The following is a 16,645-nucleotide window of genomic DNA, read 5'->3' on the forward strand; positions in this document are numbered from 1 at the left end:
AAGAAAGCTTGAGGGCCATGAGATTAGGCTTCTAGTGGTTTACTTTTTCCGCCACTAGTGGCTAGAGGTGAGAAAGTTCCCGATATAACAGACCTTTCTCCAACACTTACTTTCATCGGACGTTCTTTCACGTGCATGATTTTTTGTTTCTTCCCTAATACTGATAAGCCGTAGTGTAGGATAGGTAGCCTGGGAAAATTCCATACTTTAATTACCCTTCACCGGGCCTCTGGTACAAGTCTGACGGGATTCTTATTCCTTAACAGACTCTGATAGCAGGTAGTAAAGCGCACTGAATAGAGTGAATCGGAGCTTCCCTAAAAGCCCCTGAAAATTCCGTCAGTTTTAACCCCTAACTCCCCGGACTCTTGACTCAGAAGTTCCTCTAAAGCTCTGCGTAGGTGTTTAGGGATGGGGGCGGAAGGGCGAGGAGAGAGGCTGAGGTCAGGGCTGTGGCGCTGAGCACGGGCTGGGCGGGGGACGCGGGCAGACTGGGGGCTACTTCCGGCTCGGGTTTCCGCCGGCGGCCTCAGAGAGGGACCTCTGAGGGGGTCGGGGGACGATCAGTCAAAAGGAGTAGGTGTGTGTGTGTGTGTGTGTGTGTGTGTGTGTGTGTGTGTGTGTGTGTGTGTGTGTGTGTGTGTACCTCTGAGGGGGTCGGGGGACGATCAGTCAAAAGGAGTAGGTGTGTGTGTGTGTGTGTGTGTGTGTGTGTGTGTGTGTGTGTACCTCTGAGGGGGTCGGGGGACGAGCAGTCAAAAGGAGTAGGGGTGTGTGTGTGAGTCCAAGGGCGGCGCAGGTCCCCACTCTGAGTACCATTCTCCACATCTTGCTGTCTTTCCAAGTGGGGCCAGCCGGTGTGTGCGTGTGTGTGTGTGTGTGTGTGTGTGTGAGAGAGAGAGAGAGAGAGTCCAAGGGGCGGCGAAGGTCCAACCAGTCAAAAGGAGTAGGGGTGTGTGTGTGTGTGTGTCCAAGGGACAGTGAAGGTCCCCACTCAGCACCATTGTCTACATCTTGGTGTGTTTTTCCAAGTGGGGCAGGCTGGTGTGTGTGTGTGTGTGTGAGTCAAGGGCAGCGCAGATCCCCACTCTGAGCACCATCCTCCACATTTTGCTGTCTTTCCAAGTGGGGTAGGCCGGTGTGTGTGTGTGTGTGTGTGTGTGTGTGTGTGTGTGTGTGAGAGAGAGAGAGAGAGAGAGAGTCCAAGGGGTGGCGCAGGCCCCCACTCTGTCTGAGCACCATCCTCCACATCTTGCTGTCTTTCCAAGTGTGCCAACCGGTGTGTGTGTGTGTGTGTGTGTGTGTGTCCCCACTCTGAGCACCATCCTCCACATCTTGCTGTCTTTCCAAGTGTGCCAACCGGTGTGTGTGTGTGTGTGTGTGTGTGTGTGTCCCCACTCTGAGCACCATCCTCCACATCTTGCTGTCTTTCCAAGTGTGCCAACCGGTGTGTGTGTGTGTGTGTGTGTGTGTGTGTGCGCGCGTGAGTCCAAGGGCGGTGCAGGTCCCTGCTCTGTCTTAGTGTCTTTTGAAGTGGGGCAGGCCGGTGTATGTGTGCGCGCGTGTGTCTGTGTGTGCGCGTGTGTCTGTGTGCCTGTGTCCGAGGGCGGCGCAGGTCCCCACTCTGAGCACCCTCCTCCGCATCCTGCTGTCTTTCCAAGCGGGGCCAGCCGCTGGAGGCTGCGGAGCCGCCCCCCGGATCCCAGTCCGGGACATCCCGCGCAGCGGCGGCCACAACAACAGGCTCTCCGCAGACAAAGGGCGGGCGCGGCGGGGAGCGCGCGCTCGGAGCGAGGGTCCCGGCCGCCAGGGGCGCCGCGCAGACCCCGCGCCGGCCGCGGCCGCGGCGCCCGGAAGAGCCGGCTCCGGGCGCAGACCCCGCCTGGGCTGGCGCGGCGCCGGCCCCGGGCTCCCACTCGGTCTTTGACCCTCCGTCCCTCCCGGCCCCCCCGCTGCGCCCGCGGTCGCCGCTGCTTGTCGGCCGGCGGGGTGAGAGCGCGGCGCGCGGGCCGGCGGCATGGCCGTGTCCTGGAGGAGCTGGCTGGCCAACGAAGGGGTTAAACACCTCTGCCTGGTAGGATGGCGGGCGAGGGTCTCCCGGCGTCTTGTTTCTGGGGCAGCGATCTTGATTCATTCTCTGAGCGAGCGCGGGTGGGAAGCTGGAAGTTTTGCCTCTAGTGCGAAACATCCTCCACTAACACAAACTTTCTGCCGGGAATACCTGGACATAATAACCATCTCCTCCCTCCCTTCCTCCAAGCCGTCGGGAACTTGCCTACTCTTTGATGCGAGAGTGGATGCGGAGGAAGGGAGATCCCAGTTAGTGAACATAGCTTTTTCTTTAACCTCTTAAACATCTTCACCACCACCCCCACCCTTTGCTCTTTTCCCAGATTGTTTCAGTCGGATTTTATTTTATACAGCAAAGCCCTCTTTATTATCTATTCTTCATTCAGTGGATATTTTTAAAGCTTAAGCATACAATGCTTGGGACTTGGTGATGTCACTCATCATTTAGTCTTGTTTCCTCCTCCAGGGGATATCTGCGATCTTTAGGATACCTGTTGCAGCCCAAATACTTAATCTTAGGTGTACAGCGGCTGAGTGAGGTCAGATACGTTTTCCTCTGCTTTGCAGCTTGCTGGTCAATTGAGAAAGCTTTTTGCAACGACTAATTGAGGTTCCATTGAACCTCAATTGTGTATTGTATCCGACGAATGTACTTGAGGTTTCCATTCATCGGGTAGTACTTACTTTTAATTCTTTTTTTTCTTTCTCCATATGATTTAGCTTACCTGGCTCTCCCTGAATGTCCTGCTTTTCTGGAAAACCTTTCTGCTGTATAACCAAGGGCCAGAGTATCACTACCTCCACCAGATGCTGGGGGTAAGTGGGCCTTGGGTGACCTGGTGGAGTGGCTATAAGGTGGGCAGACGATGCTACAAGACTTGGGCAGTTTTTCTATTTATTGAAAAAACATTCGGTGGGTTGTTCAGGAGCGTTTGTTAGTCTCTAAAGTGGTCAATTTTAATGATTTATCATTTACACTCGTGGAAGTTACAATGATTGACTCTTTTAAGAGCCAAAGATAATCTTATAAAGAGAACTGTTAGGCTAGTAATACCTGGGAAAAGTTCTCACTTCTTGCAAGCTGCAAAGTGCCCTGAAGGGTCTCCTTCACTTAAGGGACCAACCGATGACAGGCTTTTCATTCTGACTAATCAAGTCTTCAGCTTGCCCATCAGCTTATCCAGAGAATTTCTGCACTGCTTCCTTTTACTGTCAGTTTTCACACAGTATGTATCTAAGACAGTTATTCATTCTTGGGCATTTCTCAAATGGTTGCCCTAGGTTAGTGGCTGATTATTGTTCTGGTGTTCTAGTCTAATAGGAGAATGATGTTGTGCAAAATTTTGCTCTGATTTGTCTCATATGTCAATATTTTTTTTTTATATTCCATGATGTTTCTGCTTTCATTCTTCCTCTCCTTCCCCTTCCTACTTGTCTCCTGAACAAAAATGGTATCACTGAGCACATCATACTTTGTATAAGGAGATAGCTTTTTCTAAGAAACAAACAACAAGTATAAGACATTGAAAAATCTTAGGGCATACAAAAAAGCAGATTTTGTCATTCCTTTTCATTAGAGAAGAAAATGCATTCTGAACAGGAGGTGCATCGTTTTCTTTTTCATGGTTTAATGAATGTTTACAATTATGATTAGTTCAGATGAATTCAGTGGAACCAGTCTTCAATTTCCTGTTTTTATAGTTAAAATCTTATTTCTCATTAAACCTCAGCTTTTATAGCAGTGCTTGGCACATATTAAGATTTTGATAAATTGAGGCTGAACTAATTCATTTACATTTTATTTTCACTGTTTTCATTATCTGTTGTTCACACAGTTGATATTTTTAAAATTTAATAACTTTTTAAAAGTATTTTTTTAGAGCTATTTAGAGTTCACAGTAAAATTGAGGGGAAGGCACAGATTTCCTGTTTGTTCTCCTATCCCAACACATGCGTAGCCTCTCCCATGATCAACATCACCCACCAGAGTGGTATGTTTGTTACGATTTGAAGAGCCTACATCACCTAACACCTGTATTTTAAATGGATTGATAAAAATAGTTGCAAAGATTAAATTCCTAAATTTGAACATTTCTTTCTTTCATCCTACCAACCCTCCATTCAGCCATGACAGAAAACTGTCATGAAACCTTTACTTTTCAAATGAGCATATAAAGAGTAACTTCTCCCCTCTGTCTTCAGGTTGCTTACAATCTAATGGAAGCGCCAGCAAATAAATACTTGTAATTCAATAAGCAAGTTAAAATGTTTTTTCTCTAAGAAATGCATGAAAGTTTACTGATCTATCATGTTACTTTGTGTCCTAGAAATCCCCCTTGGGTGTAAATTAGCAGACAGGAGGTTTTCCAGTGCAACATAGATCTGACCTATTCATTATATTACTTGATGAACAACTTGGAGGAAACTCTTGAGAGTTATGATGACAAACTTTGACTTGGAAAATGGTGAATTTTGATCAGGACATAGATGTAATAATATAAAATCTAAGACTAGACAACTTGGAAAGACATAACTGAACTTGGAATTTCAGCTTTATCACATATTATGAACTAAAATTATAATTTACTTAAAAAATAATTATGTTGGAAAACAACAAGTTAATTTTTTATTAGTTTGGATGCTGTGTAACAACTTCAAATATATTTTGGTGGCAAGTCAAATATGAAGAATACATACACACACACGTGTACAACCCAACTAATTAAATTATATGTTTCACCTCTCTCTATATCATCCCACTTTAGTGGTTTTGTTTGAATAAGGTGATAGGCTAGTGAGGTTCAGTGGTGAGGCCCACAGAATATAGGCCTGGCATTAAGCAGGGGATCAATAAATGCTGATCAGATGAATGAAGACAAAAAAATAATAAAAGGACTAAATGGAAGACTGTGAGTAAAATGTGCAAGAGGCAGATTGAAGAAAAGCAGGGTCATTGTAATTAGCTTTCATAGAAACATAAGAATCATCATAGTTAGTTGAGCCTTAACCTTGTAGTTAGGAGTCCATATTTTATGAAGAGTCACTGTGGAAGAGGACAGCTTTTCTTCTTGACATCATGACTAAAGAAGAAAGATGACTTTCACATGTCTTTTCATTAATCACTTATATGAATTTTTTAGTCATCAGTTTATCTACACCATTTGGAATAGATATCTGCCATTTTAGTGAAAAAGGAATTCTATCTATAATTTGACTATTTGCTTAATGAAGGAGTGTTTAATTTTATTTGTCTTAGCCTTATCCTTCTAATCTTCTGATGATTGTGGTACTGTTTCATAGTAAAAGAATTTGCAGGCATTTTTTTTGTATTTAAATAAATACAGCAGACCAATAAGATATAATTAATTTTTAAAATAAATATTATAGGTGCCCACATTTTACATATTTAATAACTGTATAGTATGAACTTTATGCCTTAGAGCAGTTTTTCTTAGAGCCTACCAGACATTCACAAGAAGATGGTCCCACCATGATAGAAGTCCTGAAATGGACATAGGTATTCTGATAAGTCTCTTTTAGGTAAATTTTAAGTTCATAAAAATCATGATGGTATTTCTGGAAATGAACTTGATTGCTACCACTTTAAAACACTATGGAAACAAAGCTTCCATTTGTTGAACATTTTGATAATAGCATTTAGTCTAAGGTTGTCATTATTCATCTGTAAAATGTAAGGTAATAAGAAAGTTGGAGTAATATTATAGGAAGAAAGTGTCCACAGGATATAGCTCATTTGCAGGAGGACCTAGACATTGAGAAGCAGTAAATTATTCGCAGTAGTCTAAAAATCTCTGCTTTCTATTGAAAACAATTTATTTGACTGTTTATTTGAACTGATGGTATACTAGTCACTTTACAAATATTGTGTTTAACTAGGAAACTATCCTTCCCCTTTGCACCTGGGGAAGTATAGGCTGAGGAATCTGAATGAATGGCTGCTCAAATCCGTTTGGATGGTCAGCGTCAAAGTTAGGATTTAAATGCAGTGCTGTCTGGCCTTTTGCTTTTTTTTTTCCATACTGCACAGATTTTCTTAACCACTTTACTGGCCCATCTCAGTCATGTCACTGGTTAGTACTGGTCTTTATCAGTGCTGTGCCTGCCAGATATATAACTTAAAATTATATATAACTTAAAATATATAATGTGACTCATATATAACTTAAAATTTCCCAGTAGTACTTCAAAAGAGTAAGAGGCCAGTGGCATTAACTTTAGTATATTTTATTTAAAATAATATATCCAAGGTATTGTAATAGATTGAAGCATTCAACATGTGGTCAGTACTTTTAAAGATTATTAATGAGATATTTTACATTATTTTTGCCTATTCCTTGAAATATAGTGTATATTTTCCACTTATGTACATCACAACTCAGCCACTGAATTATCATTAGAATTACTTGGTCTGTCTTTAAGTTTCATAAAATTTTTACAGATGAAAAAGTGGATTCACTCTTTCATCTGTAAGATATCCAAGTTGTTCCAGATATAAAGATTTTCCACTGACATAGGTAAATATGAGTTTTTTCCATTTAAATTAGTAAGATTAATGAACGTAAAAATCCAGTTCCTTGGTGGCTTGGGACACATCTCACATGCTCAGTAGTCACATGTGGTGTGTGACTACCATTTCGGACAGTACACATGCTGGCCATGGGGAGATTTTATTACCTCATGGCCAAATGCATTCATCATTATGCTTTAAGGCAAGCAACTAGCCACCAGTCAGCCACATAAAAAGAAATCAGAATATGGGTAGTCCTCTGACTCCTCCTTTCCTGAATAGGAGTTGATTTTGAATGGGAGCTTGTGGGTTCTAGTAATTGGTGTGTAACTGTAAGCATATTTCTGACTTAATCTTATTTGCTTTCTGGGAGGTGGGAGCCTTTGATAAAAATGCTAAAATTATTTAATCCTCAGAACTACAGTTATCGTTTTTATTCCTAATAGGCTAAGTGACTGTTCTCAGACCACAGTTAAGGGTTAAACAATTACATAAGAACTGCTAGGGAAAAGAAGATTTTAAATGATGGAAGATAAAATAGTCTTGGGACTTAATATGTCTTAGTAGGAATTTTCACCAGAATTGTTTTTTCCCAGACTAGTTTGACCCAGGCCTGGAGGCAACATGGTCACGGCTGGTTTATGCCTGAGTTAATGTGCTAATCAGACTGTGCACTTCCTAGGAGATGTTTAATTATGACATGCTGTGAATATTTGAATCTTAAAATTAGCTAAGAGGAGGATAAAAGTCTTTTGAAGAAAACCAAAGCAAACACTCAAATAAACAAATCAAACAGTAACTTTCTTCATCTACAGTGCTTTAAATAAAGGACTCCATTGATTACTTAAGATGAAATTTGTTTTTGATTTATTTCTTTTCAAGGAATGGAAGATGTACATAGTACTTTAATAACAATTGCTAATGTGTTGTGACAGACTCTAAGAGTTTCTTAAATTTTTTTAAATGTTGAGGCAAATTTAACTCAGGATATTTTCCTATCAGGAGCCTTCATATCATATTCATCTTTTTCTGAGTTCAATTTTTGACATTTTAATGATTACAGGATATAATTTAATTGGTATAAGCATTTTAATTTGAGAAGAAAAATCCATTTTGTGGTACCAGAAAAAAATCCATTTTGTGGTACCAGTGTGTCTTTGTTTTATTATTTTTTCCCTAAAGCTAACATTTGTGTATGTCTTCAGTTTCAACCTAGTTTTTCTCAGAGTACCATAAGGAGAATTTAATTTTTTTGCCTAATCTCACAGTTATTGTTTTAGATCTGCTGAATGGACACGAAGATTTTTTTTTCTTATTTTTAAATTCTTATTGAGATACCTGTGTCATTTGGAAGAAAGTTGTAAGCATTGAGGTTTTTCGAATTGTACAGTGATGATCTTTCTTTGGTCAATCATTATCCTTCAAGTGATTTAGAAACATGAACAATTCACCCTCTCAAGTGTCCTAGGAATTGTATCAGAATTAACATTTCTCAGAGACAGAAATCTGATGTCATGTGAATTTCTTAAGGTTGGAGATTGGCATCTCTGTGTGAAGGAACCTCAGATTTTAAGTCAGCATTGGTTTTACAGCTTACCGGTGTGTGTGTGTGTGTGTGTGTGTGTGTGTGTGTGTGTGAGTTGCTCAGTCATCTCTGTGTGAAGGAACCTCAGATTTTAAGTCAGCATTGGTTTTACAGCTTACTGGTGTGTGTGTGTGTGTGTGTGTGTGAGTTGCTCAGTCATGCCTGACTCTTGCTTACCGGTGTGTGTGTGTGTGTGTGTGTGTGTGTGTGTGTGTGTGTGTGTGTGTGTGTGTGTGTGTGTGTGTGTGAGTTGCTCAGTCATGCCTGACTCTTGCTTACCGGTGTGTGTGTGTGTGTGTGTGTGTGTGTGTGTGTGTGTGTGTGTGTGTGAGTTGCTCAGTCATGCCTGACTCTTTGTGATCCCATTGACTGTGGCCCGCCAGGGTCCTCTGTCCATGGAATTCTCCAGGCAAGAATACTCGAGTGGGTATCTGTTCCCCAAAAAAGGGAATCTTCCTGACCCAGGGATCGAACCCAGGTCTCTCGCATTGTAGGCAGCTTCTTTACCATCTGAGTCACCAGGGAAGCCCACATCTGGCCTAGGCAGCTGTAATTCTGCTGAGAAGGAATATGTGCCTCCTGTCAATTTCAGAAAGGGCTTGATCATTAACTTTTCTTTTTTATTGCTCAGAATATCATGGTTTCAATTCAAAGGATACTTTTCAATAAGTTGGTTTTTGTTTGTTTGTGTTTATTAACATTCTGCTAAGGTGTTAAGCTTCTTATTTATTGACAGGTGAAATTAGTTCCATTACATTGAGGCAGTCATGTACTTAATTCATTTATAAGAGATAGAGACTCATGTAATTTTAGACTTGAAAGAGAACTTTGATGTCTTTACTTAGATTTTTGCAAATAGGAAAATGAGGTTGATAATGAGCTCATTATCACCGACTCAGTTGGTGGCTTGGTCACTCTCCTGGTTCATTGTTCCTCACTCCAATATTCAGCCTGTTACAATGAACAACTTGATAGACAGACATATGTAAAATACATTAAACTACATACTCTGTAGGTCACTAGCTTTTCCTATTTAAAAGTGTTGAACAGTTCAAGAAATTATGGAAAATTATTGACTTACACCCAAGATAGTGTGTATTTCCAGCATTACAGTTGTTTTAGACTTGTTTCAGACATGGCGGTAAGGATTATGAGATGTATTTGTATTTTTTTTTTCTGATTACCTGATGTTTGCTAGAATTTTAGCACAAGGTTTAACTTCTTTGTTATACTCAGCTAAATGTCCGTTGTATAATTCTCTCTTATCAGTACCATCCAAAACAGTGTAGAATTGAAATTTGAAATTAGTTTCCAAGATTTTCAAATTTACTTAGCTCATTTCATTATTAATAATATCAATTCATTGAGGACTAAGTACCAGGTATTACTCAGAGAGCTTTGCTTAGATTAACTTATTTAATCTTTTCATCCATCCTATGTAGTAGATATCTTTAATTCTTTTTTTTTTTTGTTTAATTCTTAATTTTGAAGCTAAGACATTGAATTAGAGAAGTTCTATAACTTGCTGATGAGTGACAGAGCCAGATCTCTAGCTCAGACAAACTGAGCTATATCAGACATACTGATTCTAGAACTTGTACTGTTAACCTCTGGGCTCTTTTGCCTTTAGTCAACGTTAGTGTTAGACTGAACCGTATGGGATTGCTATTTTGATAGAACAAAAGTATCAGCAACCTGAGATATGCAGATGATACCACTCTGATGGCAGAAAGCAAAGAGGAACTAAAGAGCCTCTTGATGAGGGTAAAAGAGGAGAGTGAAAAAGCTGGCTTAAAACTCACCATTCAAAAAACTAAGATCATAGCATCTGGTCCCATCACTTCATGGCAAATAGATGGGGAAAGAGTGGAAACAGTGGCAGATTTTATTTTCTTATTCTCCAAAATCACTGTGGACAGTGACTGCAGCCACAAAATTAAAAGATGCTTGTTCCTTGGAAGGAAAACTATGACAAACCTAGACAGCATATTGAAAAGCAGAGACATCGCTTTGCTGATAAAGGTCTGTATAGTCAAAGCTATTGTTTTTCCAGCAGTCATGTAGGGATGTGAGAGTTGGACCATGAAGAAGGCTGAGTGTCGAAGAATTGATGGTTTTGAATTGTGTTGGAGAAGACCCTTGAAAGTCCCTTGGACAGCAAGGAGATCCAACGAGTTCATCCTAAAGGAAATTCATTCCTGAATATTCACTGGAAGGACTGATGCTAAAGCTGAAACTCTTAATACTTCGGCCACCTGACGTGAAGTGTGAATTCATTGGAAAAGACCCTGATGACGGGAAAGATTGAAGGCGGGAGGAGAAGAAAGTGACAGAGGATGATGGTTACATGACATCATCGACTCACTGGACATGAGTTTGAGCAAGCTCCAGGTGACAGTGAAGGACAAGGAAGCCTGGTGTACTGTCATCCATGGGGTGCCAAAGACTTATCAACTGAATGACAACAATCAGCCATTGCATGTAATTCAACCTAATACAAACTATAAACATTTATTAAGCACATTTTATGCCCCTGATCGCTCAGTTGGTAAAGAATCTGCCTGTAATGCAAGAGACCCCGGTTTGATTCCTGGATGAGGAAGACCTGCTGGAGAAGGGATAGGCTACCCACTCCAGTATTCTTGGGCTTCCCTTGTGGCTCAGCTGGTAAAGAATCCTCCCCCAAATGTGGGAGACCTGGGTTGGGAAGATCCCCTGGAGAAGGGAAAGGCTACCTACTCCAGTATTCTGGCCTGAAGAATTCCCTGGACTGTAGAGTCCATGGGGTTGCAAACAGTTGGACTCGACTGAGTGACTATCACTTTCATGCACCAGGCACGGTTAGTTCTTTGGTCTTTTGTAATCTCATTTAATCTTTCCATATTTAATTTAATCGTTATAATAATCCTGGAGGATAGGAATGATCACTTTTTACAGAATTGAGAAACAGATTCTGAGTGGTTAGGTAACCCCCCCACGGTCACCCAGCTAACAACTAGAGAAGCCCGATTCGAGCCCACCTTTGTCTCATGTTAAAGACCACACTCTCAGTCATGCTGCTCCTCCAGGGAGGTTCTGAGACAAAGAGTGTTAGAGCCTGGAATTTTCTAATCTCTAGGTAAGACTGTATGTATGGATGTATGTTTTGTCTTAATAAGTAAAGATAAGACTGTAGTTTATGGATTACTCTTAAACCTACAGCAGACTTGTACGCTTTATCCTGTGTTTTTTCTCTCAGTCGCTTAGTTAGGTCCGACTCTGCGACCTTACGTACTGTCCTCCGCCAGGCTCCTCTCTTTGTGGGATATTTTAGGCGAGAATATTGGAGTGGGTTGCCATTTCTTCGTCCAGGAGGTTTTTGAAACCCAGGGACTGAACCCACTTCTCCTATGTTTCCTGCATTGGCAGGCAGATTCTTTACCACTGCTGCTGCTGCTAAGTCACTTCAGTCGTGTCTGACTCTGTGCGACCCGACAGACAGCAGCCCACCAGACTCCCCTGTCCCTGGGATTCTCCAGGCAAGAACACTGGAGTGGGTTGCCATTTCCTTCTCCAATGAGTGAAAGTGAAAAGTGAAAGTGAAGTCACTTAGTCGTGTCTCACTCCTAGCGACCCCATGGACCACACAGCCTACCAAGCTTCTCCATCTATGGAATTTTCCAGGCAAGGGTACTGGAGTGGGGTGCTGTTGCCTTCGCTGCTTTACCACTGAACCACCTGGAAATCCTAGCTGATTCCTACTGCATTAACTTGCTTAGGCTTCCATAACAAAGGACCACAGACTGGGGGCTTTAAGAACAGAAATTCATCTCCTCATAGTTCTGAAGGCTGTATGGTTGCTCCTACAGAGCACCCAGCCTGAGGGAAAGAAGCTTGTGGAACTGCAGAATGTTACAGGACCGTAGGTATTGTTCTAATTCATTTGTCTCATTTGATAGACAGATTTAATACAAGGAAAGGCCTTCTTTATGTATTCAGTGCAAAGTTGAATGTGGACAGTAGGTCTTTTAACTCTAGTCAGTGTTTCTAGTTTATCATGCTAAGCATTGTGTTGAACACAGAATTGATTTCAAAAGTGTATAGGTAATTTGGGGGAGGAAAAATCAATCATTCTTAATTCCTTATTCACAAGATTGTAAGCTTTGGAGCTATATGGTTATGAGTTTGAATTTTTGCTCAGGCATTTATTTCCCTTTATGATTTTGGTGAATTACTTCTCTAAATCTAAGTTTAACTCATCTATAAGGTTAAGTTTAACCTTCCTATTAGGTTAGTTGTGAGGATTCCATGAGAAAATGATAGTGAAATGTTTAGCCCTTGGTGCATATGTGCATAGCAAAAGATAGCATTATTGTAAATATTAAGTAATATTATTTGATCTTAATGGTATTAATACTATTAATAGCAGTAAATAGTAATATAAATTATTTATGCTTATCAATAAAAATATTGAATTCAGAGAGAGATGAAGATAGGAGGAATTTGCTGAGCATATAGCAGATGACATTAGGAGAGAGTGGCTTTTCCTTTCCTTAGACCTCAAGCTGCCCGCCTGATCCTTCTGGACAAAGGAAGGCTCTACATTGCTATTTGTAATTGGCACAAAATTTGCACCAGCTTGGTTATGACTGCTGAGTGGAATTTCAGCTTGAGATAGAGCACATTTTATTCAGAAAAGCTTTTATTAATCTTCACTGAACTTTGGAGTCTTCAATAGAAAAACAAGGGAAGTAATGCCTATTTCCAGTAGTCATATATTGTGAGAGTTGGACTATAAAGAAAGCTGAGTGTCAAAGAAGTGATGCTTTTGAAATGTGGTGTTGGAGAAGACTCTTGAGAGTCCCTTGGACAGCAAGGAGATTCAACCAGTCCGTCCTAAAGGAAATCAGTCCTGAAAGTTCATTGGAAGGACTGATGCTGAAGCAGAAGCTCCAGTACTTTGGCCACCTGATGCAAAAAACCAACTCATTGGAAAAGACCCTGATGCTGGAAGAAATTGAAGGGGGGAGGAGAAGGGGATGACAGAGGATGAGATGGTTGGATAGCATCACCAACTTGATGGACATGAGTTTGAGTAAACTCCGGGAGTTGGTGATGGACAGGGAGGCCTGGCGTGCTGCAGACCATGGGGTCTCAAAGAGTAGGACACAACTGAGCAACCGAACTGAACTGAACTGAATGTTTCACAAGATTACTGTGAACATTAAAGGAAATTAAAAGAAATAATAACAATAATAGCTAGGGCTGACATTCACTGAGTTGTTCTTATGGGCCAGACGTGATAATTTCTTTAAGCAAAAGAGGAAGCTGAAGCATGGAAATTATAAATAATGTGCTCAAGGATTAAAGTACCTTGTGCAAAACCTATTATGTAATAAGAGTTCCAGAATGCCAGCTTTCCTTCCCTGTTCTCTGATCCTTCATATTCATTTACTGAAATCCACTTACCTATTCTGTATTCCCATTAAAACATGATGAAATGATGCTACTTATCTCGAGTGTTGTACTGAGCATTAGGTATGACTTAACAAATAGCAAACTACTTTGAAGAATTGAAAGCATCACAGAAGTAAAAAATAATGGTTATTATTACATATTGTTTCTGTCTGCTGTTCATTTTTCACAGCTTTTAAGGCTCCAGCCATTTGTACCTAACAGAGCTCCTTTGGGAGTTGTAAAGGATGGTTTGGACAAAGAAATGAGATTTCATTTTCGTGACAGAAAAGCAACATCTAATATACTTTACATTTACAGTGTTGATTATTGAAGTGGGCCATTAAAGGGCTGTGACTTGTAACTAATAATTGCCAAGACATGAACTAAAAGTGAGACTTTAGTATAAATTACCTGGTATCCATGTCTTAATGCAATTTTTTGATGTGATAAAAGTTGATGTAATAAACAGTCTTGCCAAATGTAGTTTCTTTTCAGTTCTGGAAATGGGGTTAAAGAAAAAGTACATAAAGAAGAAGATGACCAATCGAATTTGTTTACAGTTTTAGAAATTGGAAAGTTGAATTTGACAATGACTTCTATCTATGGATAAATGATTTCAACACATATTTTATAGGCAAAAGTTTTGTGCTTTCATGGTTTTCATTGATTTGGACATTGTTAAAGGTCTCCAAACACATATCAAGAATACCAGAGGTCTAATATAGTTTAAGGCAAGAAGAGATGAATAATGTACACAAAGTGAAAGCATCTTATATATCTGAGATTTTTTAAAAATGGGTATGTGAACACCAAGATACATTTAAGAAACGATCTATGGTGAATGCCTTTCAGACTACAGTCATTTTTCATATGATAGTATTTCCACATAGCTGATGTTAAATTTCAAGTAATTTTCTTTAATATAATCTTAGAAAGCTCAGGTTCATTGGAAGGATCTGAAGTGGTAATGATCCAAACAGGTTTCTTTTTTCCCCCTTGTTATATTTTGGTTCTCTTTGTTGACTTCCTTTCCCTGCAATATACCCTCTCTTCTGTGCCTTCCAATTAGCATTTTATCCTGAGTGAACTCTCTGTCACCCCACCCTTTGCAGGAATATGGATTTCAAGGATGCCCTAAAAAGAGGTAGTTGTGGAACAAGGAAATAAAAACTGTTTGTTTAAAATACTCATGAGATAGGGTGATTAGAGTATTTTTTATCTCTCGCTGACTTTCCTTGGCCAAGTTACTTTTGATAAGTTACTTTGGGCTTTTAAGCTGTGTTAATTTTCTTGGTTTGAAAAGCATGGGCCCCAAAGCACATTAGTAAAGTGCTTAGAGTTATGCAAACAAAAGTGAAGATACATTTTCTTTTCTTTTTTCCCATAGCTCAGAGTATCTGAAGGGAAAACCAAGCAAATATCAGCAGTATGTAATAATGGATTCCAAATTGGAAAAAAAAAAAAATCGCTCATATAAACCACAAGAATGTAGAGCTTCAGTATGAAAGTTCTTCTTCCACTTGGGAAATGGCATTTGTTGTTGGGCATTCTCTATATTGAGTTTCCCTGGTAGCTCAATTGGTCAAGAATCTGCCTGCAATGCGGGAGACCCTGGTTTCACTCCTGGGTCAGGAAGATCCTCTGGAGAAGGGATAGGCTCCCCACTCCAGTTTTCTTGGGCTTCCCTGGTGAGCTGGTAAAGAATCCACCTGCTAATGCAAGAGACCTGGATTCGATTCCTGGTTGGAAAGATCCCCTGAAGAAAGGAAAGGCTACCCACTCCAGTATTCTGTCCTGGAGAAGTCCATGGGGTAGCAAAGAGTTAGACATGACTGAGTGACTTTCACTTTCACATTCTTTATATTACATTCATTACCTACAACAAAATTTTTCTGGGATTTGGGCCTTGGCTTGTATTATGTAAAACCCATCATTGAACTACTCAGTTGTTTTGATCTTGTGCATTTTTTAATCATAAGAGAGTGAAAAATGAGTCAAATGAAAATCGTAAAAGTTTAGTTTCCTGGATCATAATGGATTTACAGGGTTTCCTTAATTTTGATTTGCCTGAAGAAAACTAGTCTTAGACTTGTACTGGTTTCAAAGCTAGAGTGTGTTATGCACAAAGGAGAAAATATACTTTGTTCAATCCACAGATTTTAGATACATGAAATTTAATTTGTCTTATCTGGCATTTATTTTAATTCTTGTTGAAGCCAAGAGTCTCTTGTTAGCACAGAGAAACTATTAGCTTAAATTTCAAGTACAGTAATATCTGTGAAAATTTCAGATTTTTAATGGTAGTAACGTAATACAGTGAAGAGAACATGAATTTTGGGGACAAATTGACCTAAGTTGAAATCTTGACTTTATGTCTTAATAACTGTTTCTTTAAGTAATTAATTGAAATCTTCAAAGCCTTACTTTCCTCAGTTTTAAACTGAGAATTATGTTATTAAATTGAACTAAATAAAAATTCCATTATTGAAACATTTTGACTTAAAAAATGGCAATTCTGAAACTCTAGTACTTTGGCCACCTCATGTGAAGAGTTGACTCATTGAAAAAGACCCTGATGTTGGGAGGGGTTGGGGGCAGGAGGAGAAGGGGACAGAGGATGAGATGGCTGGATGGCATCACCGACTCGATAGTCATGAGTTTGAGTAAACTCCAGGAGTTGATGATAGACAAGGAGGCCTGGCGTGCTGCGATTCATGGAGTCGCAAAGAGTCGGACACGACTGAGTGACTGAACTGAACTGAACTGAACTTTATTTCTCTTTTATAGGATTATTAGCATTATTGTTATTACTGATTTGAGATTAGTATAAAGTAAGATGAGGAAGAAATGAGTTGTGTTTCTTACCTTCCTTCTGATGCCAAGTGATAGTAGACAAATTCATGAAAATGCTAGACTCATTTCTTTCAGGAAAAACTGGTGAAGTTCAGAATGTTTTTATATTGAAATCTATTTGTAAATGTTTCCTAATAGCTGAAAGTTTCCTCAGTAAACTAAGAGAAGTTAAT

General features: G+C 40.1%; 1 protein-coding gene across 5 annotated transcripts in view; it reads left to right on the forward strand.

Annotated features, from left to right (window-relative positions):
* The first annotated feature begins 1,890 nt into the window (after positions 1–1,890).
* NOX4 (NADPH oxidase 4) overlaps positions 1,891–16,645 on the forward strand; it is a 175,328-nt gene continuing 160,573 nt past the window's right edge. For 3 of the 5 annotated variants that reach the window (XM_065936840.1, XM_065936841.1, XM_065936845.1), the window contains exons 1-2: positions 1,891–2,074; positions 2,791–2,886. In XM_065936840.1, coding sequence (XP_065792912.1) covers positions 2,018–2,074; positions 2,791–2,886 — 153 coding nt within the window. In that variant the 5' untranslated portion in view covers positions 1,891–2,017. Of the gene's footprint in view, positions 2,075–2,790; positions 2,887–12,031; positions 12,085–16,645 lie in introns of all 5 variants that reach the window. The other 2 variants (XM_065936843.1, XM_065936844.1) reach the window with 2 other exon arrangements.

This window comes from Muntiacus reevesi, chromosome 5 (assembly GCF_963930625.1).
Source record: "Muntiacus reevesi chromosome 5, mMunRee1.1, whole genome shotgun sequence".
NCBI lineage: Eukaryota > Metazoa > Chordata > Mammalia > Artiodactyla > Cervidae > Muntiacus > Muntiacus reevesi.